A 14,045-nucleotide genomic window follows, 5' to 3' on the forward strand; every position below is an offset into this window, starting at 1 on the left:
ACCAAAAGTTCCCCCATCAATTTTGGAAGGTAAACAAATCGGTGATATTTTGAACTTTGGCAACCACATCTCATCAAACATCCTTTAGCTGTTACATAATTTTACACACTCTGAACCTATATATACATCCTACACATGCGAAAATTTACCACAAAATCAAACAAAGTTGAAAAATTCACTCAAATTTCAACTAAAAAAGTGCATATTAATGGCATACTTCAATTACCATTTTCTTGTGTCTCTGATCTTGACAATGTCATTCACAAGCCTCCACACCAGTCAAGCATCACGCAACCTGTTACAAACTATACCTAACCTACCACCACTGCCTACGGCGGCAATGCTGCCATCGCTTCCTGCTCTGCCGAACCTTCCCACAGCCGCGTTGCCGCCTTTCCCGGCCACTTCATTGCCCACACAGCCAACACTTCCAACTTTGCCAAAGCCCACGTTGTCACCCTTGCCCACAACTATCCCATCATTGCCTAGTACCATGCCTACGCTGAGTCTGCCGCCATTACCTGCGGCCATGCCCACAATCCACACCACTGTGCCGAGCCTTCCTTTTCTTGCACCAGCTCCAGCTGCTGCTGCCGCCACCAGCTCCTCTACTAGCCCTTGAAATGGATAAACGGTGTCCTTTTACATGTGGATTGAGTTGTTATATATGGTGTTTTTCTGTGGCTTGCTATAGCAGGATTTGATTCTGAGGATGTTTTCATTGTATTTTAGGGTGTTTTTGTTTCTTGTTTCTATTGCTTTGATTGCATGCTATTGTGTAAGTTTTGTTGCTGTGATGTGATTAGACATATTGTATCATTATTCTCATAGATATCGTTTTAAATTCAAATTATTGTGTTAAAGAAGATTTATTGATGCCTTAAGCTTGAAAGATGCTTGGACAGCAAAAATTTGTAACATACTTAGGTCACATTTTTTGTAGAAACTGGGGCAAGAATTTATCTCTAACTTTTAATTAAAAAAATAAGATGAAATTTGATACCGTGTAATTTGTATTGTATTTGGCTTCATTTCGATACTGTCTTGTTTGATAATAGAAGAATGGTTACTGATTAAAAGTTATTTTTTTATCCATAAATTTTTAAAAGAAAACCTTTTTTCATTATAATCGATATTCGAATTGTTTTAAAAAAAGTGTTACTCGGTAAGCTTTCTTTTCTAGGTTATGAATTTTTCATGTGGAGACCACTTGAAAACATACGTGCATCTCGCACGGATAGTGTTAGTGGGCCAGCTTTCATTTCAGAGCTATTAATAAGTTAAAAATTGGGTCTTGCAGGGAGTCATGAAGTTCCAGCACCCGAAAATGAATTAAACGCATCCATTGCATTTCATTGGAATACAAGAACATCCAAAATTTCTGGAAAATATCGAAACCGTGGAGAAAAATTCCCAGGCATCCATTTGTGGGGATGGGATCATTGAATGATATCAACACGTAAAAATACAACTTTAAATCGATCACCAATTACCAACCAATTATTTCTAATGACTTCAAGACGCAAACCTACGACATCTAACGATAATGACTGCCTATCCGACCGTGTTAAAATCTTTCACATAACCCCCAAGACAATTTCCGACCAATTGCTCATACTTGAATTTGAGACCATATGTGCATCATCATTCATCCATAGACATCCTGTCAAGTAATTTATCCTAAAAAATCGTTTAAAGATACTATGGTATCCAAGGGCTTTCACCAATGATAGACTTTCATTTCATAGCTGGAATATTTCCTCCTTGCTAATGTTACTTTTGATTCCCTCGCCATATGCAGCTTGCTCACAACAATCGCCATTTTCAAGAACCTTAGGTGCATCAGATTTTGCAGACACTTTTCCATTCACATGTGCTGAAGTTGGCATTTGCTCATTATTCAAGATGCGACCATTCTGAAATGACAAGCTAGTACATTTATTTCGTGGATGTTTATCAAGAAATCCACGACCAAAAAGTGGCTTCAACTTTGCTCCAGAACTTTCTCCATTTGATTTCTTAACTGCATCTGAACTATCATAAGGGAAGATTGTAACATTTCCACACTTGCCATTTTCAGCAAGTGCTGAGGAACTGGACGAATTCTCTTCTACTAGAGCCTCACCATTGGCGAGAGCCTTGAAAGAAACACCTTGTGTATCAACATTCTCCAAGATGTAGTTTGTAGCTGCAGACGGACTTCCACTTGACATTCTAAATATACCTTCTTTGGTATTCTTTTCACTGCACCAAGCTTCACTTTCAACATCAGTGAAGGGGGAGAGATTTCGAGATTTGCTAACATCTGGTTGTGGGGAACAGTTATTGGTCAACGAAGTAGTTGCAGAGACTGGTGGAATAGAATGCTCTGCAGAAAAAGCGACTTCATCAAGTGTCAGGGATACTTCTCTGCTCTTGTTAAGATCAGCATCCATGGCTACATGAAAACATTCTTCAGAAGAGAGGGATTTTATGTCTTCTCTTGCACGTTCTGCATCATTGACCAACGGTGATTCTTCATGAAAGTGATAATTTATGTAATATATTTACATTTAAATATAATCAATTCAAATTACAACATGTATCAAATTGCTGTTAAACCTTCATTAATTTTTATAATTACGATATGACCAATATTTGAATATAAATCAAATTAGTTATAAAAATATTGTATAACAACGTAACATGTGCGTCGATGCACTTGTATACTAATAAATCTAAGCATTTTCTCATCAAAATTAATCATATCTATCTTAGATATGATAAATAACTTTTCAATTTATTATAAATTATTTTAGATGTAAAATATCATAACGAAATCAAATATTCGAGAAACTAATTATTTTTTTAAAAAAATATTATTTATATGTAACATACAATACCAAATAGATCAGATTATATGCGCGGTGTTGCTACTTTGTATAATTCACTCTTAATTTAATTTATTAAGAATGAAATTTCAAAATAGAAGTCTTCGGAAACAATAATACCTTCATGATTTTTTGAGACCTCTGATCTGGCACAATTAGAAGACAACTGCTCAGAATCGACTGGGACAGGAATATCAAGCAATTCTGCAACAGAAATTTCAGCAGGTTGGTTCAGAGAAAGATCTAATTCTTGTAATTTCATGTCTTCCTTTTCTTCTTTTCCTAAAGATTCGTCAGGAAGTAAGCACGACGGACGAGCACAAATCCTGTCAAAAATTAACACACAACAAACATCATTATACACCAATCGTAATTGTAATTCTAAAAGACGTGAAAGGTTGATCAGCATTAGTCCCACAGCATCAGATAATATGAACAGAAGATAAACTCAAGAGCATGTTTAACCTATACAATCTTTTGGCTATTGTTTTAGCAAAAAGCCTGTCGTGATGGATAAATAATTGGTGAAACAGAAAAAGACAAGAAGTATATCGAGAGCTTTTAGGGGTTTTCCGTAATTAGATTAAATACGATAATAGTAAAGCCTCTGAGATTGAATATATTGCATTAATACAAATCTATAGGGTAACTTAAATCTCGTGTATTAAACGAGAGGACTGACCTGCTATATAAGAGCATATAAGCTCCTTGCGAAAGCACCTCGTCCAAATCAGCGTTAGCAACCTAATAAAAGATAACATTAGCTTAAATCTGTTATGAGAGTGCAGTGCATACTGATTTGAATGAAGTATGACATAGTCATGAATTTCAATCCTTTCTGTACGGATCATGGTCGAAGCTTCTAACAGTAAATTTAGCTCACAAACAATTTCTCTCTTAAACTCCATGATTCAATAAAGTAAGGAAAAAATGAAGATGAAATTAGAAGAAGAAAGAAAGACTGTTTTAGGCAAAGCTCAGTAGTGGAATTAATCGACATTCTTTCAAGAATACACCACAAAAGGAAAAGAAAGAGAGACACATTAACATAAATATCTTAGCGGTGTTGATTTCCCAAACAATGCAGTGCTCTATCAAGAGCTAACAAGATCAAATGCCATCCGTTGTTTCAAGAAGACAAGGTGCCTCATTTGAAAATATCTCGATGTACATGAATCATGTGATATGTGTCTGAGATATAATTTTCCTGATAATAACTTGAATCCATTCCATGACTAAGAACAATAAGCTTAAACGAAGACCAGTTACAAGTCAAAGATGCATGAGATAGGTTATCTTAGGTTGCAAATAACACCGTGCAATTTGGAAATAGTTGATTTAAAAAACTGAGAGTAGTCTATGGAAAAATAATCATAAGTGCATGTATTTAAACATAATAAGTTCCTACTTTGTTACCTTACAATCATCAACCATGTACCAGTTACCACGAAAGTCTTTAATGTAGCAGATGTAGTGGCCAAAATATGATGCATTCAGCATGTCCACATGTACAATAACTGCATAGAGCTTGTAAACATCATTTCCATCTGCCAACTCACCCATGTAAGGGATGAGATCTAGTGTCTCCGGGAAAGTCACCCTCTTATTAAGTTTCCCAAATCTACCACTCTGCAGGAACATGGGGAAAAAATTTCAAGATAAGCCCCCATAAACGTTGAATGAATCCTCCCTCTAACTGGTCTTCCCCACATTAAGGTAAATGAGGAAAATGAGTCGAGAGTTAAAAATGGTGAAGTGCATCAGAATAAGAAAAAAATGGTAGACCTGAAACCTCTTCAAGGCAATTGTAAGGATGTTTGGGGCACGACTGATTGTTAGGCGTTTCCATGCCATAACATAATCATTGCAGCTGAAGGGACAACACATGCTAATTGGTCAAATGCAGCATATGAGTCTTTTACACATCAAAGAATATTTTTTGGGATCATATTTGACAGGATTAAGATAACAACACATCTTTTATATTATTGGATATTATTATTTAAATTTAGGAAAACTTCCAGCTATAATTACCACAACATATGCTCCATTGTAGAAAGAGATGGAATTTTAATTTAAATTGAGAAAATGATAAGAGTTTTAGCACTCTGGGCATTATGTCATGAATGCAGGTCTTTATGATCGAACTAAATAAATCTCAAGCTACGTCTCATTACTCGATATGGTTTTCTGTCCCATGTGCTGTCTAAAAATAAATAATGGAAAAAACGTGACTGGAGGTGCTGTTCTCATAAATAGCAACCATACCCAGAAATATGCTCTTAGTATTTTATTGTATGTGTACAGTAACAATGCGGTATGACCGTTTGAAAAAAAAATCCATGCTTCTATCTACCTAACTGTCGCATATATATATGGTTTTCTGTCCCATGTGCTGTCTAAAAATAAATCATGGAAAAAACGTGATTGGAGGTGATGTTCTCATAAATATTAACCACACCCAGAAATATGCTCTTAGTTATTTTATTGTATGTATACAGTAACCATGCGGTATGACCGTATGAAGAAAAAAATCCATACTTCTATCTACCTAACTGTCGCATTGCAGTTCCATGCAGACCATGAATCTTCTATCCATCTGTCTGATTTTACAGTTCTGTGAACATATGCATTATGAATCTATGATTATGTTTAGTTGCTGAATATATTTGTCCAACCCGCCCTCTGTTTCTATGATTTTAAATACAACATCGTGCAAAATTTTATGAATTTAGTTTCTGTGCTTCAAGTTGAAGTTTTCAGTTCAAAGAAATCAAATAATATATTCCATAATCATATTAAGATTAGAATGTACTTTTTTAATGATTTGATAATGATTTAGGTTTAGTTAATATTTTCTACCCCATTTACCCACATTTTCTTCAGCGTACATAAAGAGAAAATAAATGTAATCTAAACTAAAGAGACTAAGAGAGATTAATAGAGGTTCATCTCTGTAGGTATTTTGTCTTACATGTAAGTTATCATGATCAACCACATATGTGTTGTTGCATGCTATCTTCACTCTATTTCAAATGAAGGATAGGCTTGACAAAACATTTATGAAACAAAATCAGTTTTAAAAAGGGAAAAAGCATAACTCACTTCCGACAGGTAATTCTACTTTGTTATTAAGTGGCTATATTATCATCGTGAGGAATTCCTATATATGCTTCTCACAAGTTTATCAGGCAAGCTGCATTAAGGTGAATTCAACCTAATTTTTAGTCCTAAGGACTAACTTTATGGAATACAAATGAAAGAAAAAAGTTCCAGAATATAGGAAGATTACCCATCGCATTTATACATATTATCCCCATGAAGCCATTCTTTGGCGGTGAACTGATCCAAACATTCCTCCAAAGATCCAGCATCCCCATGTATTTCAACAGTTAAATCCATCATATTCTCAAACTGATTTGAAATGTTATTGCATTTTGTGCATATAACCTGAAAGCAGGGGAAAATAATAATAAAATATATATATACATACGAATGATTTAATGAACTTCATAAAATTCTAGACAAAAAAGAAGTGAACTCCGATTTCTTTGCTTCTCAGCTAAAACAAATGAAATTTATCCAATTAATTGCAGCATGTTGACAATCATGTTACGTGATAGCTCACATGTCAAACATTCATGATCCTCATGATGAGAGCATCAGGGAAGCATAGAAGTTTCGACAGGATATTTGAGCCATGGAGTCCAACACGCAAACTAAAAATTAGGCAGACAGCAGTTCCAATTTAAGGATCTTTAATCATATGAGTAAATTGCAAGGTCACCTCTACCAACGAAGCAGACATGAAATTAAAGAATAAGGAAATAAATAGCAGTAAAAGTTTAAAATTCATTAAGTCAAGCTACCTGAGATTGAAGACGACCACCAAATATATGTTGAATAAGAGTCGTCTCCTGATAGCTAGGATGAATAGCCTTTTCACCACCAAATTCATCAAGGCAGACTGATTGCATTGTGTCGATGGCAAACCTACATATAAATAAAATTGGTGTTCAAAAAGAAGCATTTGTTAACAATTAATCATCAATACAGAAAAACGAAACTGAGGTTCATTCTGCAGCCCAGTAAAAACATAAAATGATCAAGAAATGTCAAATATAACAGATAAGGAACCCAGAAATAAGGACCTCATGAATTCGTGAGCATCCTCCTGTTTCCCATATCCAAGATTGCCACCAATATTAGGCAATCTTGAGAGGATATTAATAGGAGAAAATGCATTAGGACTTCGGCTAGTCCTTTCTACATGAATTTGAAGTTCACAAGTGAAGCACCAATCAGCCCTTTGACCTGGTAAAAGTTATAGGACGAACATTAAAAAAAAAAAGGAATCTTCAAATAACAATACAAATGAAATAAGTGCGAGATATTTAAAGAACATAATGAGATGTAAATGGTTTTAATCAATCAACTTACATTCTGCTCGGTGGCCTTTCTCCAGCAGGTAAGATACAAGGGGACGGGTGTAACCAAGACATTGGAGAACCACATTAGCAAAGCAGCTGCATAGGGGCAAAAGGAAACAAAAGGATTGATAGATGGGAAGTTGGCACAGAACTATAGCATAAAAGGAAACTTTCACTAAACTTACCTGTTTCCACAGTTTAGAAGTCCACAAGGAGGATAACCAGGACTGTTCCAATTGAAGAGTTCCACAAATTCCTCGTACGGAAAAAGTATCTGAGACCATAAATGAAGCACAGTTCCAACAAATAACAGTAAAAAATCCTGTAAACAGCCTGAAATATAGATAGATGTTTACCTTCTTTTGTTTCAGAAAATTGGAGCTTCCGCCTAAAGGAAGTACTGATGCTTTCCTTCCCCTCAATGCAGATGTAGATTGCATAAAATTAGCTTTAGGAAAAAATTGCAGGTCCTTGCATTTTGTCTTGTGCTCTGAATTCCAGTGAGATCTTTGGCAAGCTTCAGAGCTAAAATTTCACAGGTATAGAAAAATGAGATATGCAGCTGTAGCAGTGAAACGGTTGGAAGAACCAGTAAAAATTTGCATAACTGCTAAGAATATACACGTGATATCCATCAACTCCCTCAATTACCCTTAACAGCAAACAGTAGCAGTTATTTTCTTGTCAGTAAGACACGGTCCAGACTCCAGAAGAAAGAAATAGTGGTCGTTACATAATTCTTTATATTTAGAGAGACAGAGATTCCGGAAAAACAGTTGGTTAGCGTTCCCATTCTGTCTATTACCTCGTTAAATGGGATTTAAACGAGACTGAGTTCAAGAATAGGGCATTACACTAAATAAAGTACTACATTTCAAAACAAATAAATAAATAAGTAGAAAACCTAATAATCCACTGCACTAACACATGCACATAATCCATTCCAATTCCAAGACAGTAGTGCATAACTTGCTGAACAAAATTAGACCCTCAAAACCCATTCTATAATGACCACAAATTATTAAATAAGAAAAATATGTACCACTTCATAAAAATCAAGAAGTAAAAAATATAATAACCCACTGCACAAATCCACGCACATAAATCCCATTCCAAAACAGTAATAAATAAAATACCGAACAAAATTAAAACCTCAAAACCCATAATCAATACAATAGTGCCCCCAAATTGTAAAGGAAAAATATATACCGCGTAAATTCGAACACGTAACATACCAGTACTTGACCATCTTGCAACGGGCGCACTGCTTCTTCGTCAAATTACCGCAAACAGCGCATGATTCAGCACTACCAGCGCCGCCGCTGCCACTGGGGGCCGCCGCCATCTTTTTGGTAATCGACGAGTAATCGGAGGCCAAAGAATCGAAATTGGAGTCTAACATAAAATATCTTGACGCAGTGTTCCGAATCAAATATAGCAATCCAAATATCAACAAAAATCCTGTTACCACGAATTGCAGAAACCCGTTGAGATCCACCGCCACATGCATTTACAACTAGGAATTTCCTCCTATCAAACTAAATTCCAATTCAAGAATAAAGAAATTAATCATTAATTGAAGAAGTAGAACAATATTTGTGCGCTGATTTCGGTGAACCGCGACGGAGGAGGGATTTCTGGGTTAGCGAAAGATTATGAATTATATATGTTGATCACTTAAGATTTATGGATTATTAAGTATTAAACTGTTGCGTTGTGTAACATTGGGCCTCAAAATTTTAATGGGCTTATAAATTCTGGGCCAGTTCAAGATCCAAATGATTTGGATGACCCGCCCAAGTTCGCTTATACCACATTATACGGAGACGACTAATTCAAAGAATTTAAAATCACTTGGCTCGGTTTATTCGGGGACAAAAAAGTAGATTTCAAATCAATTTTTTTTAATATGTTAAATTTTCTCAATTGGTTTAGATCTTATCATTTTCCGACACCACTCTTTCTCGAACATTAAAAATAAAATAAGCATTATTTAGTTGTAAGGTAAAAACTTGTGTGAGACGGATATCTTATTTGTGTCATCCATGAAAAAGTATTACTTTTTAAGCTAAGAATATTACTTTTTATTATGAATATCGATAGAGTTGACCCGTCTCACAGATAAAGATTCGTGAGATCGTTTCACAAGAGACCTACTCTTAGTGTAAATGATAATATATTAATTAATTTCACATAATTTGTTCCATTCAACATTTGACTCAATTTTTACAAAAAAAATTAGAGCTATCAGTCATTATGTTATTCATATATTATAAGTCATTCATCATCTCGTCCTTCAAAATAATTATGTTATCCATATGATTTTTTTTTTTTAAAAAAAAAAGAAATTGCTTCGATCAATGTTTTTTATTTTTGAAATAACGAGCAATGTAATTTTGGTTTGTCCACCCAAAATGCCTGTTTCTGCATGGGGTGAATTGTCTTGTTTGGGGCCCAACAAGAAATCCCGGAGTGGTGTTGCCCACTATATAGTTTTATATGATTCTATTTATGTTTAAAAGTTTCAAACACCTAAAAGCTCTACAAATATCGAATGATTTAAAGGTTGAAAATTCTTAATAAATTATATAGCATTTCTCCATATTAAACTTATTCATAAACCCTTCTCTTTTGTTCGACCCTAACTTTAAATATTATTAAACAATTGAAAAATAATTATGATTTGCACCAAAAATCATTAATTATTTCACATCAAAGAATAAAGTTGTCCAGTGCTTCCGGGGAATTGCGGGTCTTGTGTTTTGGGTTATTTTAGACTTTTAGTTGTGTTAGTAATTCGGACCCCCAGATGAGGCCCAGTGGACCCGAATCGGGATTTTTCCTGTATGGAAATAGTCTTTTTGCATGGTCTATTTTTAATCAATTCTCTCCACTCCTTTTCCTCCTCCTAATCATCACTCAAATTAGAACTTAATCAAGATTCGTTTGGTTATTATTATTATTATTATTATTTTGATATCACGTAGTAATTTTCTTATAAATTGGTGAGGTGCAATAATTATCAATATATCGGTGGGAGAACTCATCATTAACTAATTTTTTTTTTTAAAACGACAAATATTTGATCATATAATTGTATGAGAATTAGTGTCACACAATCAATTCACATATATTACAAAGAGTGCAATTATTAAAATTTTTTATGATGTGGAACTCACAGCCGTTATCATTCGGTGCACACTGAGTAAACCCCCTGAGCAACTCAATAGTTTGTGAATCACTTTAGTAAGGTAAATCACATTGGACAAACCATATGTGACAAGTTCACCCGAGAAAATGTTGATATGAAGAATTGAACTTCTAACAATTGACCATACATTCACATATTACACAAACTCAGAGTATTAATATTGTGAAAAAAAATGGTCGAAGTGTACTAATTGTTATGTTGGAAGAGCGGTTGGTCACAAACATTATTAGTTATACATAAAATGTACAACTAAGCTACATATATATGGTATGATTTGTTAATTTCATAACATGTGACTCTTACGATCGATGCATAACTGTAAGAGTTCAATTTCCGAGTTAATTTATTGTCTTTAATCCTAAATTTAATGTGCCATTACTTTTATAAAATTAATCGTCCGAATGTGACATCCAAAGTTCAACTTTAAGGGGTCAAGGATCCTAAAAAAACTATAAAAGGGGCTGAACCTCGTTAATCCAAAATTTATCATTATTAACTCCGAGGTTTACGGGTTTTGTCCAGCGATCAACACTATAATCCTGCACCCATTTTTCACTAATTAAGAATTAATATGGTGCTAATCTACATTTACAAATATGTCAGATTATCACATGTTTATATATTTTTATTATCTTCCCTCAATATATGGACCGGTTTAGCCAATTAAGAAAAAGGTATTTTAAGAAATAAAAAATCTAACATCTCAATATTTGAACACAATCGATATTATATGCATTCTCCATCAGATTTAATGGTTATCTACAATATTTCTCTCATAATAAGACAGTAAAATATTTAGTCATATAATAGAGCATACAACTATATAGCGTTGTACACGAGTCGAGCCGACCCGAGTATCATACTACTCGAACTTAGACGATTTAAATTTTGTAGGCTCAACCTCGAATTGAACTCGATCGAATATTCAATGTTAAGTTCAAACTCGACTGGTGAAAATTTCAAGTTCCTCGAGAAGTTCGAAAATATTTATAGTATAATTTTAAGACTATTTTTTTATTAATATGAACCAAAATAACCTTAAATTATATATTATTTTTAAAAAATACTACTCGAGTAGATACAATTAAAACTCGAGCTCGATTCGAGTGTGAATCGAGTTGTTCGAACTAGACTCGAGCTCAGTCAAATCAAACTCGGGTAAAGTTTTGACCGAATCGCTCACTAGTTACTCAGGAATAGCTCGAGTAGCTTGCATGAACTCCTATTAGCTGCATTGGAATTTGCTTCCCAACTTTTATGATTAGTATTGATGATTTTTTTTTTTTTTTAAAAAAAAAGTAACAATTTTTTAAAGATTAGCACACAAAAATTATTCTTGTTTTGATTTACAATTCATTAGGAGCAATCGACTTTTCTAATGACGGCAAGGAGAAATTAAATTTTGGTAATGTATTTTGTACGTCTTTATTTTTGGTCATATTATTTGTTAATTGACCGTATTAGTTTACTAATTTATACAATTTTTTCCTAATTTAATAATGAATTAGTGAACAATAACAACAAGACCAAAGATCAAAAATATAAAATTAAGCGAAAAAAATTCTCATGCTAGTAATTCCATTTTTGGTACAATGTGACCCATGACATTACCTAGTCATATCACATGAGTGTAATAATTACCTAAAAGATTCTTAAACCCTAACAACTCCAATTGTAAGAAATAAACTAATTAGAAAACAGATCGGATAGTCTTATTTAAAAAGTATATATGGTTATTAATATGTAAATGATAAAACTCAAATTATAAAAAAAAATCCACTTGAAGTCATAATTTTAATCCATGTAATGGATTCCATGATTTTGTGACTTTTATAAAAGAATTAATGGACTTTATAACGACTCCAAGCATGTGACTTTTTAAAATAGCGCAGCTCCATTTCCCCTCTGCGATTATTTGGCGCAGAGCTCTATTTTTTTTAATTTTTTTTGTTTTTTTAATTATAAATATTAATATTAAAAATTATAAATATTATTTATATAATAATAATATATTATTTTAATAATTAGATATTTTTAAATAATAATATATTCAATAATATATTTAAAATAATTAAATAAATCAAATAAAAAAAGAATATTCTAAGAATATATTTTTTAGTGTAAGATTTAAAGTAAATGGGTTGGAGATGGACGTTGCATTTGGTGCAAAAATCACACTATTTTAGTGAAAAATTGACACCAAAATAGATTTTTGGGGTGGAGATGGCCTTAGCGGCCTTAAAGGTCAGTTTAGTGAGTCATTTTATTTACACACCAAATTTTATGAGACGGATTGCTAACCCGGTCAACTTAAAAAAAATATAATTATGTATCAGAGCAACCTTTCTCACGGATAAAATTAAATTCACAAAACCGTCTCACAATAAACCAACTCATTTATTTAATTTTATTAAATAAATTGGTGCTTTAGGAAATTAATTAATCAGTGCAAAAATATTAAAATTGATCACTTAACATATAATCATTTTAAAAAAAATTAGTTGGAGCACGACGTTAACGATGTGCAAGTTGACACATGAAGACGTGTGACAATTTTTTTTAGTGGACTGGGATCCATGATGATTATTATTTAATTTCATAAAATAAACAACAAGGTCCGTAATTAATATATTATTCAGCATAATATGAATTCAAACCAACATATAATTGTTTTTTTAAAAAAATTGAGCAAATTATACGATGACTAAGTGAAATATCTTTGAAAAATAATAAAACAGAAACATATGATTTTATTTTTATAATTTATTTATTTATTTTGGGTAGCTAGAAGGGTTTATGAGCGTCACATGGAGGAATGGTGATTATGACACGAAATCCAGAAACACGAGGAAATAAAGAATATAGCTTAGTTGTACATTTTATGTTTTATTAATTATTAATTAATACTAAATTTCAATAAAAATTGGTATATTTAACATCAGAATAAGTCTCTTGTGAGACGGTATCATATATATTTTTATGAGACAGATAAACTATACTCATGTTCACTATAAAAAATGATATTTTTGACATGCAAATTAATTTTTTTTCATGGATGACCCAAATATAATATCGGTCTCACGAAATTTACTCATAACACCGTCTCATGAGAGTTTTTACGTAAACGATCTAATCATCACATTTTCATTCAATTATTTTTCTGATCACGCTCAAAATGTCTCAAGGATATTTCTTAAATCATGTATGTAATTAAATTAATCATCTTATCAACAATGAAAGGCTAACTTTTTCTCACAATCATGTAAAGTCAAGTTGGCTAATTAAATAAAATAATAGTGTTAGATAAATTAATTTGATAGATCCTTGGTGAATCTTTAAATTAACCCTCGTTAAATTAAGAAAAAAGATATTGATTATCATGTACTTCTATAAATATATATATTTTAGTTTGGCGATATTTTTTGCAACTGAGTTTCGAAATCTATATATCATGATATTGATGTCAAATGAACTAAAAGTAATCGACATTATCCACTTCTATATTACATTTGTCATGCTGTAAGTTTTCAATAA

General features: G+C 32.9%; 2 protein-coding genes across 3 annotated transcripts; one reads left to right on the forward strand and one right to left on the reverse strand.

The window, feature by feature from the left end:
* The first annotated feature begins 164 nt into the window (after positions 1–164).
* LOC140970311 (uncharacterized) lies at positions 165–819 on the forward strand. The gene has a single exon (XM_073431973.1). The coding sequence runs from the start codon at positions 209–211 to the stop codon at positions 620–622; it is 414 nt and encodes a 137-aa protein (XP_073288074.1). The 5' UTR covers positions 165–208; the 3' UTR covers positions 623–819.
* A 513-nt stretch (positions 820–1,332) lies between these two features.
* Positions 1,333–8,956, reverse strand: LOC140970309 (ubiquitin carboxyl-terminal hydrolase 18-like). Of its 2 annotated transcripts, none has more exons than XM_073431972.1 (12): positions 8,536–8,956; positions 7,657–7,825; positions 7,486–7,574; positions 7,311–7,396; positions 7,022–7,184; positions 6,740–6,863; positions 6,163–6,320; positions 4,656–4,740; positions 4,287–4,499; positions 3,553–3,614; positions 2,991–3,196; positions 1,333–2,491 (listed from the first exon to the last, which is right to left on the reverse strand). In XM_073431972.1, exons 1-12 carry the CDS (start codon positions 8,808–8,810, stop codon positions 1,743–1,745), a joined length of 2,379 nt encoding a protein of 792 aa, XP_073288073.1. In that variant the 5' UTR covers positions 8,811–8,956; the 3' UTR covers positions 1,333–1,742. The 2 variants fall into 2 exon arrangements, with proteins under 2 accessions (XP_073288073.1, XP_073288072.1); XM_073431971.1 differs by having other exon boundaries at positions 1,333–2,515.
* Positions 8,957–14,045: the final 5,089 nt, after the last annotated feature.

The sequence above is a fragment of the Primulina huaijiensis genome, unplaced genomic scaffold, assembly GCF_012295235.1.
Source record: "Primulina huaijiensis isolate GDHJ02 unplaced genomic scaffold, ASM1229523v2 scaffold5453, whole genome shotgun sequence".
Classification (NCBI taxonomy): Eukaryota; Viridiplantae; Streptophyta; class Magnoliopsida; order Lamiales; family Gesneriaceae; genus Primulina; species Primulina huaijiensis.